Source organism: Sebastes umbrosus, chromosome 6, assembly GCF_015220745.1.
Source record: "Sebastes umbrosus isolate fSebUmb1 chromosome 6, fSebUmb1.pri, whole genome shotgun sequence".
Lineage (NCBI taxonomy): Eukaryota > Metazoa > Chordata > Actinopteri > Perciformes > Sebastidae > Sebastes > Sebastes umbrosus.
This window is the reverse complement of record NC_051274.1, coordinates 22,354,950-22,369,402: the sequence shown is the minus strand read 5'-3', so window position 1 is coordinate 22,369,402 and position 14,453 is coordinate 22,354,950. Positions and strand designations below refer to the sequence as shown.

The 14,453-nt window shown below is 36.5% G+C and overlaps 2 protein-coding genes across 3 annotated transcripts; both read right to left on the bottom strand.

Annotated features, from left to right (window-relative positions):
• Positions 1-738: 738 nt before the first annotated feature.
• Positions 739-7,039, bottom strand: LOC119490527 (protein lifeguard 2-like). The gene is made up of 12 exons (XM_037773981.1): positions 6,777-7,039; positions 5,028-5,118; positions 4,754-4,842; positions 4,537-4,601; positions 4,391-4,444; positions 4,247-4,297; positions 4,112-4,151; positions 3,846-3,883; positions 3,515-3,602; positions 3,295-3,390; positions 2,301-2,354; positions 739-2,196 (listed from the first exon to the last, which is right to left on the bottom strand). The coding sequence occupies exons 1-12, from the start codon at positions 6,789-6,791 to the stop codon at positions 2,047-2,049; spliced, it is 831 nt and encodes a 276-aa protein (XP_037629909.1). The 5' UTR covers positions 6,792-7,039; the 3' UTR covers positions 739-2,046.
• Positions 7,040-7,979: 940 nt separating this feature from the next.
• mfsd5 (major facilitator superfamily domain containing 5) lies at positions 7,980-12,967 on the bottom strand. Of its 2 annotated transcripts, none has more exons than XM_037773837.1 (2): positions 12,844-12,967; positions 7,980-10,281 (listed from the first exon to the last, which is right to left on the bottom strand). In XM_037773837.1, the coding sequence occupies exon 2, from the start codon at positions 10,193-10,195 to the stop codon at positions 8,747-8,749; it is 1,449 nt and encodes a 482-aa protein (XP_037629765.1). In that variant the 5' UTR covers positions 10,196-10,281; positions 12,844-12,967; the 3' UTR covers positions 7,980-8,746. The 2 variants fall into 2 exon arrangements, with proteins under 2 accessions (XP_037629765.1, XP_037629764.1); XM_037773836.1 differs by having other exon boundaries at positions 12,704-12,960.
• Positions 12,968-14,453: the final 1,486 nt, after the last annotated feature.

The window sequence follows — 14,453 nt, the reverse complement described above, 5'->3', positions numbered from 1 at the left end:
GTTGAAACTAGTGGAGTGTAGCACGGTTCATGATACATCCTGCATTCATTCATGCATTAAATCATTATGAGTCATGCATTAGTTAAGCATTACTTAAGTATATGATTATATGCTTATTATAAAGTGTTACCACAATGAAAGTTATAAAATACAAAACAGAGTAGTATATGGTATAGGTACACTAGGTATGACATGACATAGTGTCATAGGCTGCATATTGGGGAATGAGTGAGGAGGCCCAGGAAGATCATCAGTTCACTTCTGTATAGGAAATTATTACGCCACCCATGCATCAAAATACAGAACAACGGCTATTATCTGCCCAAGCAGCACTACATGACCTTTACGTCCTTAAATAGGCCTTCCATTATCTACCCTGGTTAATTGCGTTGACCAATCAATTGTGTGCAATTATGTGTTCACAAATCAATACACCTACCTACTGAGCTAAACATTAAAATGACCACTAGTTTCAGGGAAATACTTAAAAAATAGAACTATGGCTCCAAAATAAACATAGAGGGACACGTTTATATATAGCTGAAATAATCAGACACCAGACACCTCCACAACATTGAGATGTTTAAGCTGAAAATATAAATCTGAAATTAAGCTCCCTTCAGTCCTAAGAAAAGGACTAAATTAATTTCTTGAATTGAGTTTCATGAGTAAAACAGACTAAAAATAAAGGTAATGTGAAGCATTAAAGCCTATTATTAGAGAGACCCAGTGAGTCCATTCATACACATTCACCCTTTAATAAATCAATACAGTAACACCAATGCTTCGGTGAAATGCAGGGTGCTCTACAAACAATATACCGCATCAATATCATCAAATAAAGGTAGTCCAAGGCCACTTTAGACAACTTAAGGATTCATTTCAAGGTTCAAACTCACCATTTTATACCACACACTTTCTGAAATATATCACTCTGTCATAAAAAAATAAACTTCAAATGTCATGAAATATAGCATTTAAGCCCTTCCACAAATACAGGCCTTATCAAAAGTTACAGTAAATTCATGCATGTATGGCACAGTCATGTTTATATTCAATTATCATATGTAAACCACGTCACAAAAAGTTTAAATAATATTAAGACCAAAACCTATAATGCCAACAACCAAGGTTTGTCCAAACTAAATGTCTTTCATGATAAAAAACAATCTTCATTCAAACCATTTCAGGTTCAAACACACGTTGGACAAATTACATACTAACAATAAACAATACAACAATGTGAGTGCAATGAATGACAGCCTCAGAGTTAAATGGAATAAAACCAACACATAAACCATACAGTATACACAATAAATATGAGTAACAAATCAAGTCATAGATGAGAAACAACATCCCAAATCTAATAAATAACACTTCTAGATTGTCATTCAAAAGCCCCCCCCAAAAAACATGTCACCTACCCCCCAAAAACAGTAAAGGGGTTTCTTGTAATTCACAGTATTGAGACAACATTGAATATGCTTGAAAACACAGGGAAAGTATTTTTTTTTAAGTTAAATTTGTGCTTTCTGTCAGTAAATCAACACCCACAGCAATAGCCCAATGATAGGATGTCTACACTTGGCATATGGGGCTTTTTAAGAGTCATGCATAATGGATTATAGATCACATACCTCTTAAAGAGCACTGACATCTATTGTTTGTTTGTGATATCTAGGCAGGCATGGACATAAAGACACCCATACAGCTTCAGATGAACACTCAGTATGTTTTATCTTAAATGGAGGAAGATCAATGATTGTTTTCTTGCTGGTAAACCTATAGTAAGCTAACCCCATAATGTGGTGTGGGTTCACAACATGCTGGAGAGGAGGGAAAGGTTGTAGACGTTTTGGACATACATCTATGTACATGTATAGCTGTACAATAGATTCACAAAGTGTTTGTGGCCTTATCAGTATCAGGCAAAAATAACGCTGTTACAGGTGGAAGCATTGTCATCACAATCACCAAAAATTTCTCTTATCATGTCTGCCTAAATTTCCATCCCTTGTCTGTAGGTAAGAAAGGTGAGGTGATGGTTTACTCTTGTTTTGTTCCAAAGATTTGGAGGAAGAAGGAGAAGATGTAGATGATATCCAGGTAGATGTTGAGAGTGGCGAAAACGTATTCTTCTGGACTCATGGTGTAGCGCTTGTTCCCCATGAGGAGCTGGGTGTCAAATGCCAAAAACTGCAACAGAAATTTAAACAGCAAGTAAGACATCTTTTTGTTTATTTGTGATTCTGGTAGAAATGGTCATACATGTTGACTATCAGTGATAACAGTATTCTTACCATGGTAAACAGTATGGCTCCCAAGGCAGCGTAGGTGGCATCCAACCAGGGAACCTAAATGGCCAAAATGACTTGATTAGATGCGATGCTAGTGTTTAGATGAGTGGTTCCCAACCTTTTTCCTTAAGGGACCGCTTTCCTATCATTTAGTAAACTTATAACCCCCTGACCAAGTGACATATTTTGTGGATATTTCATATTATATTCAATGCATAACAGTAAGAGTACAGAACAACTGATAATATGAATAGTGAACGCAATAACTGCAGGAAGTTTGTGTAATGCGAACAATTTTGTTGGATTTTGAGCAGATTATTTCTGGTGAATATTGCATCAGAGATGAGATTTCATGCTATTTTCTTTTACTTTTAATACAATTCTCTGTCTGTATTATGTATTTTTAAAATTTTTGACAATCATACATTCTTAATAGTCTTCTTTTTTGAAAAATGTTGTGTTTTCTTCTCCTGGATGCTTGGCTATTGTTCTATCAGCTCTTTGGTTGTTTTAACTGCGTACTTTTCTAATGCAGGACGAGGCTGTTTAGCAGAGCGGGAAGGCTCTGTGAATATAACTTGTGTTCAAGTCTTCACCATGCCTTTATTCTGTTTATATCTTAAATAATAATCCAAACTTTAAAAATAATTAAATTTGCTAATTCTCTTCAAAGAAATTAATGAAATGCTGACATATCAGCCAACTGTATCTTTTAAACCACTTAAAATAAAGAGGGCCTCGTGACCCCACGTGAAGCTATGGTAACCCCTAGTGGGGGTCGGGCCCCCAGGTTGGAAACCGGTGGTTTAGATCACCACATGAAAGGTCCAATATGTAACATCTGAATGCATATGATGGTACAATTCTTAAATATGATCTCAATTTAGAGTTGAGTTTGCATTCGTCTCATGTCAAATATTTGTCAGACTTTAAATTGACATAATCTTTCACATTTCAGTCTTACATGGCACACAACTGGTGTATTGCTTATACGTACATATTGAAAAGGAAGGACGAGTGCCAGCACCAGTCCAGAGACGAACATGACCATGCAGAAGACAAAGAGCACGCCTTGGTATGACGTCACATCGAACTGGATGGAGAAAGTGCATGAAATCAAACCGTTAATCCAACTGCATGATTTTTACTCTCAATCATCCATTCAGTTTATCAGATAATATGTAAAGCACAGTAGAGGAAAATGTAATTTTTCTCACCTTAGTTTGGAAGCTGAAGACTGTGACCAGGAGACAGACTGCTGCTGTGATGCCCAGACACATCACCACTGACTTAGTGTTATAGAAGCTATTCAAAAAATGAAACATGCAAACAAAATTTACTGAAAATGTTTCAAGAATTTCAAAACAAAATAAGCAACACAGTTTTATACAGGCCTACATCAATGGCTACACACACAACCTCACATTCTGTAAAGAAAATACATTGCTGCCTAATTATATGGATGCTTATCATTCTAGGTAAGGAAAGCAGAAAGAGACAATCCACAAAACAGTCACATAAAACTGTGAGCAAACAAAAAAAGTGTACCTGGACAACATCCCTGTCATGTAGGAGAGTGAGAGGGTCTGTAAAGGGATATATGATAGTCATGGGAAAATGTCATGACTGCAGGAGAGCATTAACTTTTGTCAAATATATTCATAAATTTGTTTTAGGTCATTTTCAACTTGCAATCATTTATGGAGTGAAAGTTACACATTGACAAATATTATTAATCTATGAATGTTACTGCTAATAAAGAACACAAAATTAAGTCTACACATTTATTACACATATATTAAAACCATACTTACAAAGATGCCAAGCAGAATCAGATTCCATGGAAACTGTCTCCTGTAGGAGTGAGTAAAAGTTTGGAATTACAACCCTGAAGGTGATTCAGGTTTATTTTTTTGATGATAATTCAATTTTGAGAACTTTTAACTTACCTTGGAGCGGAGCAGCAAGATAGGGTCAGATATGTGACAAAGAACACAGCGCTGTGAAACAACAGAAATATTGTTAGATATGTAAAAATGTACAGAGTATTACTGTGCATTACTGACTTGAGACCGACTCAACCTGTTACTTACTAAGAGGCCCAGTACCACCCAGGGTTGCTTTGAATGTAGTCCTTCACTGGATCACTGAAAGTAACACAGTTTCAAGTAAGATCACTACCCAGAATTACTTATTCAATATTGTAGGAGAAAATTGAAAAAAAAGATTGCACACTCACCAGAATGTGAAAAGAGACACAATCGCAAGAGTCACCAAAAGCTGGATCATCAAGATGGTGTACACCTAAAAGAAAGCAACATAGAATGAAAACATATTGCACAGTTGCTAGTCAGGCCTTTAAAAATGTTCTTTTGAGGTAAATTATAAGTGATACATAGTATTCACAACAGAGCTGATATTTATTAGCATTATTGTGCTGATGAAGCTTTTGATACCTTACGGATGAAGACCCTCCTGATGTTGCGATCATCCCAGGTGAACTCTGTGAGCATCTCAACATCGTTGTAGCAAGGAGCACTGGTGCCTATACACAACACATTTATTTAAGACTTTTTGGTGGTGAAAATGTACAATGCATAACAGCCAACATATATACCACTGCAATCCCATCACTACCACACCATCCCAAAACATGATAAACATTATTTGTTAAAAATAATGACACACTAACTTTATGATGAAATATAGGAGGATAAGGTGTTGTCATACCCGCAGTGGCTTCCTCATAGCTGGGAGGAGCTGGTGAAACTAAGGCCTCTCCGCTGGTGGATCCATTGGTGGTCTTGGTAGCAAGTGCAAGCTGACACAGTAGCACAAAAGATGACACATTTTAGGTGAGAGTGAATCAATATGTAATATATGATGGGGGGGGGGGGGGGGGGGGGGGAGAACTTTAAAAACTGTAAAATGTTTCAGATATTACCAGTGTTGCATTTGCTTTAGGTAGGCTAGGAGTAGGAGTAGGAGTTAGTAAACTAACTAGTGTGATACAACACATAGGCCTACACTCTCCTTGAAAAAAAAAAAGTAAACATATGTGGTGCAAAGAATCACAATGTATAATGCATACATACTATTCAGGATAATTAGGTCTACAAGTGAGTCATATTAAAACTCTTGAATCTTGAATCTTGAATATTGCCGGAGCTTCTCTATCTTGAAAGTTCAACTTCTTTCAGTGCTTAGGCTACACTTCAACTGATATTTAAAGGTCCCGTAATATGCTCATTTTCAGGTTCATACTTGTATTTTGTGTTTCTACTAGAACATGTTTACATGCTGTAATGTTAAAAAAAAACTTTATTTTCCTCACACTGTCAGTCTGAATATGCCTGTATTCACCGTATGTCCGAAACGCTCCGTTTTAGTGCATTTTGACAGAATTGCAACAGAATTGCAACAGAATTGCAACAGAATTGCGTTGCTAGGCAACAGCTTGGGTTGATGCATACTTCCTGTCAGCTGATGACATTCACATTCACTGCAACCAGGAAATAAACTGGGACACATTTAGAATGTTTACGTTTAACATTGTGTCAAGGGTCTAAATATTGTATATTCGTGACATCACGAATGGGCAGAAATCCTGACAGCTTGTTTCAAATGCAGAGTTTCTGAATACGGGCTGTGTGTATTTCCCTGTGGATTGAGTGTTTCGATACTTTCACAGTATTTATATAGGACTTAAGCCTGCTTTATAATAAAAAAAAAAAAACATGTCACTTTTTTATAATATGGGAAATAACAAATATTGTAACAGGAAATACAAACAAAGGGGCCCATTTAGAACATTTATGTTGTCAAGTTTGAAAAAGTGTATTATAGACTGTTACATAATAGTTTTGATTGATAGGTTGACACATATCCCATTGATATATAGGCTACAGTAGTCAGGTTACAGATAGCCTAGACTTGTGACTCATGTAGGCTATTAGCATACATCAGGGTCACAGAGTTAAGGCTAAAAGATAATTAACAGACGATGTTTGAAAAATCCAGAAGGTCGTATAAAAACACTAAACATTATGTGAACATATAACATTATTATGAGAGGCACAAACTGGGACTATAGGAGACATTAACGTTAGCCTAGTAGAGCTAGAAAGAAACGGGTTGTCATGGTGACGCACGATGGTGAAACAGCCTGTGACGCATTTCATTCACATAAACTCAGGTAACACTCTAACTGCATAGAGTAGCATTAAACACCACAAAACATCTCAAATCAGCATAAAATGACAACAGGATTAAGACACCATTGATAGGTTATAGGATACTGTAAAAGCATATCATGCATTACATCTGGTGGTATTCACAGCTGAATAGCCTGCATTTCACAATAGAGAGACTAAAAGAGATGGAGTAGACTGTTGTGTAATAATCTAGGCCCCATACAGATGACCCAATTACAGAACTGTTATATAATATTAACTGAATGACATTAAAGCAAACTCCTACCTTGCCCTTTGTCATGATGCCCGTCTGTCGTCCTGCAGTATAGGTCGTCTTGTTATGTCTGCCAATCAGTCAATGGGGCTCTGGTGTCTCCTTTCTTGATAAAGTAGTTCTTGCAGAGTCTAGAGCTATAAAGGACTGACAGCTGTGAGAAAAGGACCTCAGATGGATAGTGCTCTTTTGGGCTGCTCAGACTGGACACCCTCTGACGATATAGTGATGTAATCCCCCAAAACTACGCAGTTCAGACTCGTGCAGATACCCCTCCCTCACCCACACAGAGATGTTCTAGCAGCATCCAGGTGAAGCTGCACCATAGAGAAAAGCTGGGACTGTACCACAGCAGCAGGAAAAATGGGGGAGGATGGATGCCTGCATAAGGAGAGAAGTCCAGAGAAATCTGGAAATAGGGTCTGCAGCAAAAAAAACTGAGGGGGGAGATTTACAACTTGGCTCAAAAATGTTTTAAGTGAATTTAAAGAAGCCTCTTGCATTTGAAGTACCTGAAACACATTCTGTTGGATTTTTTCGGTAAAGGTGAACAGCTGTAATTTTAAAATGAATTGCCATTATTATCCATATTTACTTACTTCCTCCAGCTGTCAGGCTCCACAACTAGCACCGCTCCCAGTAGACCACTAACACTTACACACCAAAAACTGACAATAACCTGATATTTTCAGGTGGAATTTCATTTCATTCTCACTGTGCAATATCATTTTCCACTTGTGCAATTTTGTTAATAGTCTGTTTATTGTCAATGCTGTATATACTGCTCCTATTTTTATACTTCCTTCTATTTAAATGGTTCATATTTTGTTACACTTCGTTTAGCTCTTTTTTTATTTTTTACTGTGTTAGCTGATGCATCTTGTTTTTTGCACTATCCCCTTTGCTGCTGTACACTGCAAATTTCCCCACTGCGGGACTAATAAAGGAATATCTTATCTTATCTTATATTATTGTATTTTATTAATAATTGATGCAGAATGAGACTTAATGCTAAGAAGTTTTGTTAAATTCAAAAGTATATACAATCCACTTGGTCGGCCTTTATGGGAATACATTTCCCTTTAAAAATTAGGTAAATTAAATATTTGATATTGCGCCACTTTGGATTATTTGGAACCCAAACTGATGCAACTGAATAAATATTATAACTCATCGATATGGCACAAAATAGAATGTCCGATTATATCAAACAAATAAATATTCATTATGTACAATATGTACACTTTTATTTAAAAGTGTAAAGAGCACAGAAATGTGAAGACAATACAGAGAAAATATCCTGAATTATGGTGCAGAAAAAGCATTCAAAGTAAAACTGACCAACTGTAGATTTCTCATTTCAATAAAAAATACAGATGCTGGAGAAAAACAACAACATACAGAAGTACTGCAAGAACTGACATTCAGATACTGTTCTACATGCGAGTCATGACCTTATTTCTTTGTATATTCATTGAGCTCTCTGTAAACTCTCTTCATCATGACTGTTTTTAAACCTGTGATGGAACTACTATTACTGATCCTCATGGGGATACATGGGAAATTAATTATATTCTGTCAAACACATCACCCAATCTCCCTATAGGTGGACACAATGAGGCAATAACATTTTATCTGGCATAGTTTATGGAATGATACAAGAGTTTTGGACAGTTTACTTGATATATGATTGATATGGCCATGTTCCCAAAGCATTTCTTCATAGACATGATCAGTAAAAGTCTCTCCCAAAAAAATAACACAGAAGTAACAAGGTAACATATTTAAAAACAAAAAGAAATTTCAACTGAATTTGAATCTAACAAAACACCCCCTTTGGACTTTGATTTTCTTCACTGATGCATTTTGGCAAAATATAAACTATTCCAGTGGAACACACAAGCTCTCTACTTGCAGTCACACAAAACTGGCACATTACATTCGAAACCAGTCGAGCATAAATTAATATGTGGTCCATCTCCTCAGAACATCTCTCCCTCCCCTGAGGTTTCTTCCAGTCTCAGGTCTGTGTCGTTTCTGCCCAGAGTGAACAGACTGACTACAGCCATCAATGCTGCCAGCATCATAACTGCACAGCCTCCGAACATGTGTCTGGTGCCGCTGCCCTCCTCCCCTCCACCTGTTCCTGATATCTCCCCATGAAGCGCCAGCAGCCCTAGGCAGGCCAGCAGGTGCAGAGGCAGTCGGAACCAGGCCATCACACTGGCCCGCTTCTCCTCTGGGATCACCCTGCTCTGGAGAAAACTGACTGCAGGGAAGTAGAGCCCACAGGCCAACTCCAGCAGCAGGAAGGCCAAGAAGGATTCATGAGGTCTCGGTTGGCCTGGGGTAGTGGAGAAGGTCAGCATGAACAGGGAGAAGAAGGCCATCAGCACAGCCAGGCAGAGAACATGGCCAGGCTGTAGCCTGTAGCGTGTGGAGGTGGCGAGGCGGTAGAGCAAGGAGCCGGCCATGCTGGCAGCCATAAGGCAAGAGAACACTATTCCCAAAGGAGGCCCATGAGGGTCCAGTACCGGGGTCCACAGGAAAACAAAAATGTAGAGGACACTTTCAAACAGAGCCTGCACGCCACCTAAGAGCATGACTCTCTTGTCTGACAGCAGGCAGCGCAACCCATCATGGCAGCTGCGTGAGAAACGGGCCCTTGCAGACAAACGGGTCACACCTCCATTTGGGGTACCAAGAGGCAGTTTTTGTTTGTCCCCTTCAGGACCTGCTTCGGCCTCTTCCTTGCCCCAGTCTACTATCACCACCCAGGCACAGCACACCAAGCAGGGGACGGCCAGGAGAAAGGGCGCCACTGGCCCCAGGTGGAGCCACTCAGCCAGCAAGTTAGCCACTAGCCCTGCTCCCACAGCGAGCCCATGATTCCAGGTAGCAGCTTTGGTGAAGGTACTGGGGATCCACTCCTTGGGGAAATCGTGGACGTCTACATGGCGGTGCACGTACCAGGCTTCAAATGTGGTGGTGAGCAGGGATGTGGACAGACCCCCCAGGATGCGGCCCAAAATCAAAACAAAGTAGTCTCTGGACAGCTTGGTGAGACAACAAGCAGAGTAGGACAGGCAGAAGAGAAGACATGTCTGTCTGCGGCCCAAGACTTGAGGGAGCCAGCCTGAAATGGGAGCAAACAGGACACAGGAGGCCAAGCCACACACATATAAGATGGCTATTTGGGATTCCAGGAAACTGTAGTGGCGGTACAGTTTGTAGAGGTAAGGACCCTGGAGCCAGTCTGCCCACAAAGCCAATAGGTATGCTCTGAGGAATATACTCTGGAAGCGACGGAAGACTGGGTTGGCTACAGCAGAGGGAGTAGACTGAGGTGGGGTGAGGCGGCGGGCTGTGAGCTCCAGGCCAACACACAGGGCAAGCAGGACGATGATGGCAAGATATGCTGTCACCAACATAGTGGGATAAACTGCACCCAACTTGAGGTCAAACCTGAGGTCCTGGGGCGTTTTCAACTCTCTTCTTTCTTTCTATTTCTCAGCACCTGTTGGAGAGACAAGGTGAACAGGAAGTAAAGACAGACAGAAAAGCACTGATTAAGTTAGCTAGTAATTAGTAATTCGTAATTAGCTAACTTGGCTAATAAACTTTTAGTTTAAGATAAGATAAGATGAACCTTTATTAATCCCCGGAGGGAAATTCAGGTGTCAAAGCAGCAACATCAGCAAACAGAGTGAAACACAGGAGAGGTAAAGGTATACAAAAATTATAAAAACAATAATAGATATAATAGTAGTGGTAGTACAATAATAGAGATATAATAGTAGTAGTAGTACAATAATAAAGATATAATAGTAGTAGTAGTAGAATAATAGAGATATAATAGTAGTAGTAGTACAATAATAGAGATATAATAGTAGTAGTAGTAGAATAACAGAGATATAATAGTAGTAGTAGTACAATAATAGAGATATAATAGTAGTAGTAGTACAATAATAGAGATATAATAGTAGTAGTAGTAGAATAACAGAGATATAATAGTAGTAGTAGTACAATAATAAAGATATAATAGTAGTAGTAGTAGAATAATAGAGATATAATAGTAGTAGTAGTAGTACAATAATAAAGATATAATAGTAGTAGTAGTAGAATAATAGAGATATAATAGTAGTAGTAGTACAATAATAGAGATATAATAGTAGTAGTAGTAGTAGAATAACAGAGATATAATAGTAGTAGTAGTACAATAATAGATATATAATAGTAGTAGTAGTACAATAATAGAGATATAATAGTAGTAGCAGTAGAATAATAGACATATAATAGTAGTACTAGTAGAATAATAGAGGTATAATAGTAGTAGTAGTAGAATAATAGATATAATAGTAGTAGTACAATAATAGAGATATAATAGTAGTAGTAGTACAATAATAGATATATAATAGTAGTAGTAGTACAATAATAGAGATATAATAGTAGTAGCAGTAGAATAATAGATATATAATAGTAGTAGTAGTAGAATAATAGAGGTATAATAGTAGTAGTACTAGTAGAATAATAGAGGTATAATAGTAGTTGTAGTAGAATAATAGAGATATAATAGTAGTAGTAGTACAATAATAGAGATATAATAGTAGTAGTAGTAGAATAATAGATATATAATAGTAGTAGTAGTAGTACAATAATAGAGATATAATAGTAGTAGTAGTAGTAGAATAATAGAGATATAATAGTAGTAGTAGTAGAATAATAGAGGTATAATAGTAGTAGTAGTACAATAATAGAGACATAATAGTAGTAGTAGTAGTAGAATAATAGAGATATAATAGTAGTAGTAGTACAATAATAGAGATATACTAGTAGTAGTAGTAGAATAATAGAGATATAATAGTAGTAGTAGTAGTACAATAATAGAGATATACTAGTAGTAGTAGTAGAATAATAGAGATATAATAGTAGTAGTAGTACAATAATAGAGATATAATAGTAGTAGTAGTAGTACAATAATAGAGATATACTAGTAGTAGTAGTAGTAGAATAATAGAGATATAATAGTAGTAGTAGTAGAATAATAGAGATATAATAGTAGTAGTAGTACAATAATAGAGATATAATAGTAGTAGTAGTACAATAATAGAGATATAATAGTAGTAGTAGTAGAATAATAGAGATATAATAGTAGTAGTAGTAAAATAATAGAGATATAATAGTAGTAGTAGTACAATAATAGAGATATAATAGTAGTAGTAGTACAATAATAGAGATATAATAGTAGTAGTAGTAGAATAATAGAGATATAATAGTAGTAGTAGTAGAATAATAGAGATATAATAGTAGTAGTAGTACAATAATAGAGATATAATAGTAGTAGTAGTAGAATAATAGAGATATACTAGTAGTAGTAGAATAATAGAGATATAATAGTAGTAGTAGTAGAATAATAGAGATATAATAGTAGTAGTAGTAGAATAATAGAGATATACTAGTAGTAGTAGTAGAATAATAGAGATATAATAGTAGTAGTAGTACAATAATAGAGATATAATAGTAGTAGTAGTAGAATAATAGAGATATAATAGTAGTAGTAGTACAATAATAGAGATATAATAGTAGTAGTAGTAGTAGTAGAATAATAGATATAATAGTAGTAGTAGTAGAATAATAGAGATATAATAGTAGTAGTAGTACAATAATAGAGATATAATAGTAGTAGTAGTAGTAGTAGAATAATAGATATAATAGTAGTAGTAGTAGAATAATAGAGATATAATAGTAGTAGTAGTAGAATAATAGAGATATAATAGTAGTAGTAGTAGTACAATAATAGAGATATAATAGTAGTAATTTAGTTAACTAACTATAAAAACGACATTTGCTAGTGGCAGTAGTGTTAGGTTATCTGCATAAATGGCAGTGTGTCAATTCAGTTGTTTACTTAGACAGGTACAAAGGTGAAATGTACTTACATGCTATTGTTGTCAAGCCAACGTTAGCCTACAAGCTAACCTGCTGTCGACGTCAAGATAAAGCCTGTTGTAAACATGCGTCACTATCCTACCATATGTTTCCCCACTATACTGTAAGATAACTATATGATATATCTTACCGTGGCGTTTGACAGCGGTCCCATATTAGTTACACAACGTACACAAATGATAACATTAAACATAACTAGCCTAAGTGATGGTGTATGACATGCTAGTAGTAGCAAACAAACGATTCACTTCCGGGTTCCAGAAGGCATTATTTCACCACGAGGTGGCATCATTACTTTACTCTTTGATTTCCAGGGCATAGGAGAAAGATGTGTTGCAACTTTCTCAGAGGGTCAGTATACTCTTAAGGTTATATATGATTCATTTACTAATCATTTTGTTATTTGAAGTAAATAGTTCCTAAAAATATTCTGTAGTTTTTCATGTTTTATGCCTTTTATGTAGGCCTACAACATGCTATAATGATAATGAACTAGGAGGAGTAGGAGAAAGATGTTTCCAGACATCCAACTTTCTCAGAGGGTATGAGTACTTCTTCCACAACTGGTTAGGACTGTATGGATCTCAGAAATGAGTAGCCTGAAAATGCAACTAAAAGTTGTGCATTTGCTCATCTGAATAAAGTTAGATGCACATTGTCATTATCTTTCTGCACCTCAACACCAGCTATATTAGTAAAATGCTGCTTGCACAATGATGCATCAGTATTGACATCTTATAATAACATAATATATCCGTCACAGAGGACATTTTGCTGCAGAACAAGTAGGCTACTTTTATTTTTGATATTTACTTTAGTTGAGTTTTGCATGTAGAACTTTTACTTGTAATGGATGAGTACTTCTTCCACCACTGGTTAGGACTGTATAGATCTCAGAAAATGAGTAGCCTGAAAATGCAACTAAAAGTACGCATTTGTTCATCTGAATAAAGTTAGATGCACATTGTCATCATCTAACACAGCTTTATATACCCTGTGTGTTAGGATGTGTGTTCACTTTAAGAGGTAGCTAAAAAATCTAGGTCAGACAGTATACAGCAAGGTAGTTCATTATCATAATAGCATGTTGTAGGCCTACACATCTGTAGGCTGTCATGAAACATTTCCAGGGGTAGGAGAAAGATGTTTCCAGACATCCAACTTTCAGGGTCAGTATATTCTTAAGGTTATGATTAATTTACTAATCATTTTGTTATTTGAAGTAAATAGTTCCTGAAAATATTCTGTAGTTTTTTGTGTTTTATGATACAGATGTGTAGGCCTACAACATGTTATATTAATGATAATGAACTACTTTGCTGTATACTGTCTGACCTAGATTTTTTTAGCTACGAAGGCATTCGCCCCTCTTAAAGAAAAACACACACCCTGACACACAGGGTATAAAGCTGTGTTAGATAATGACAATGTGCATCTAACTTTATTCAGATGAGCGAATGCACACTTTTAGTTGCATTTTCAGGCTACTCATTTCTGAGATCCATACAGTCCTAACCAGTGGTGGAAGAAGTACTCATCCATTACAAGTAAAAGTTCTACATTCAAAATTCAACTAAAGTAAAAGTAGCCTACTTGTTCTGCAGCAAAATGTCCTCTGTGACGGATATATTATGTTATTATTAGATGTCAATACTGATGCATCATTGTGCAAGCAGCATTTTACTAATATAGCTGGTGTTGAGGTGCAGAAAGTATAATAACTTATTTATTTATAATACA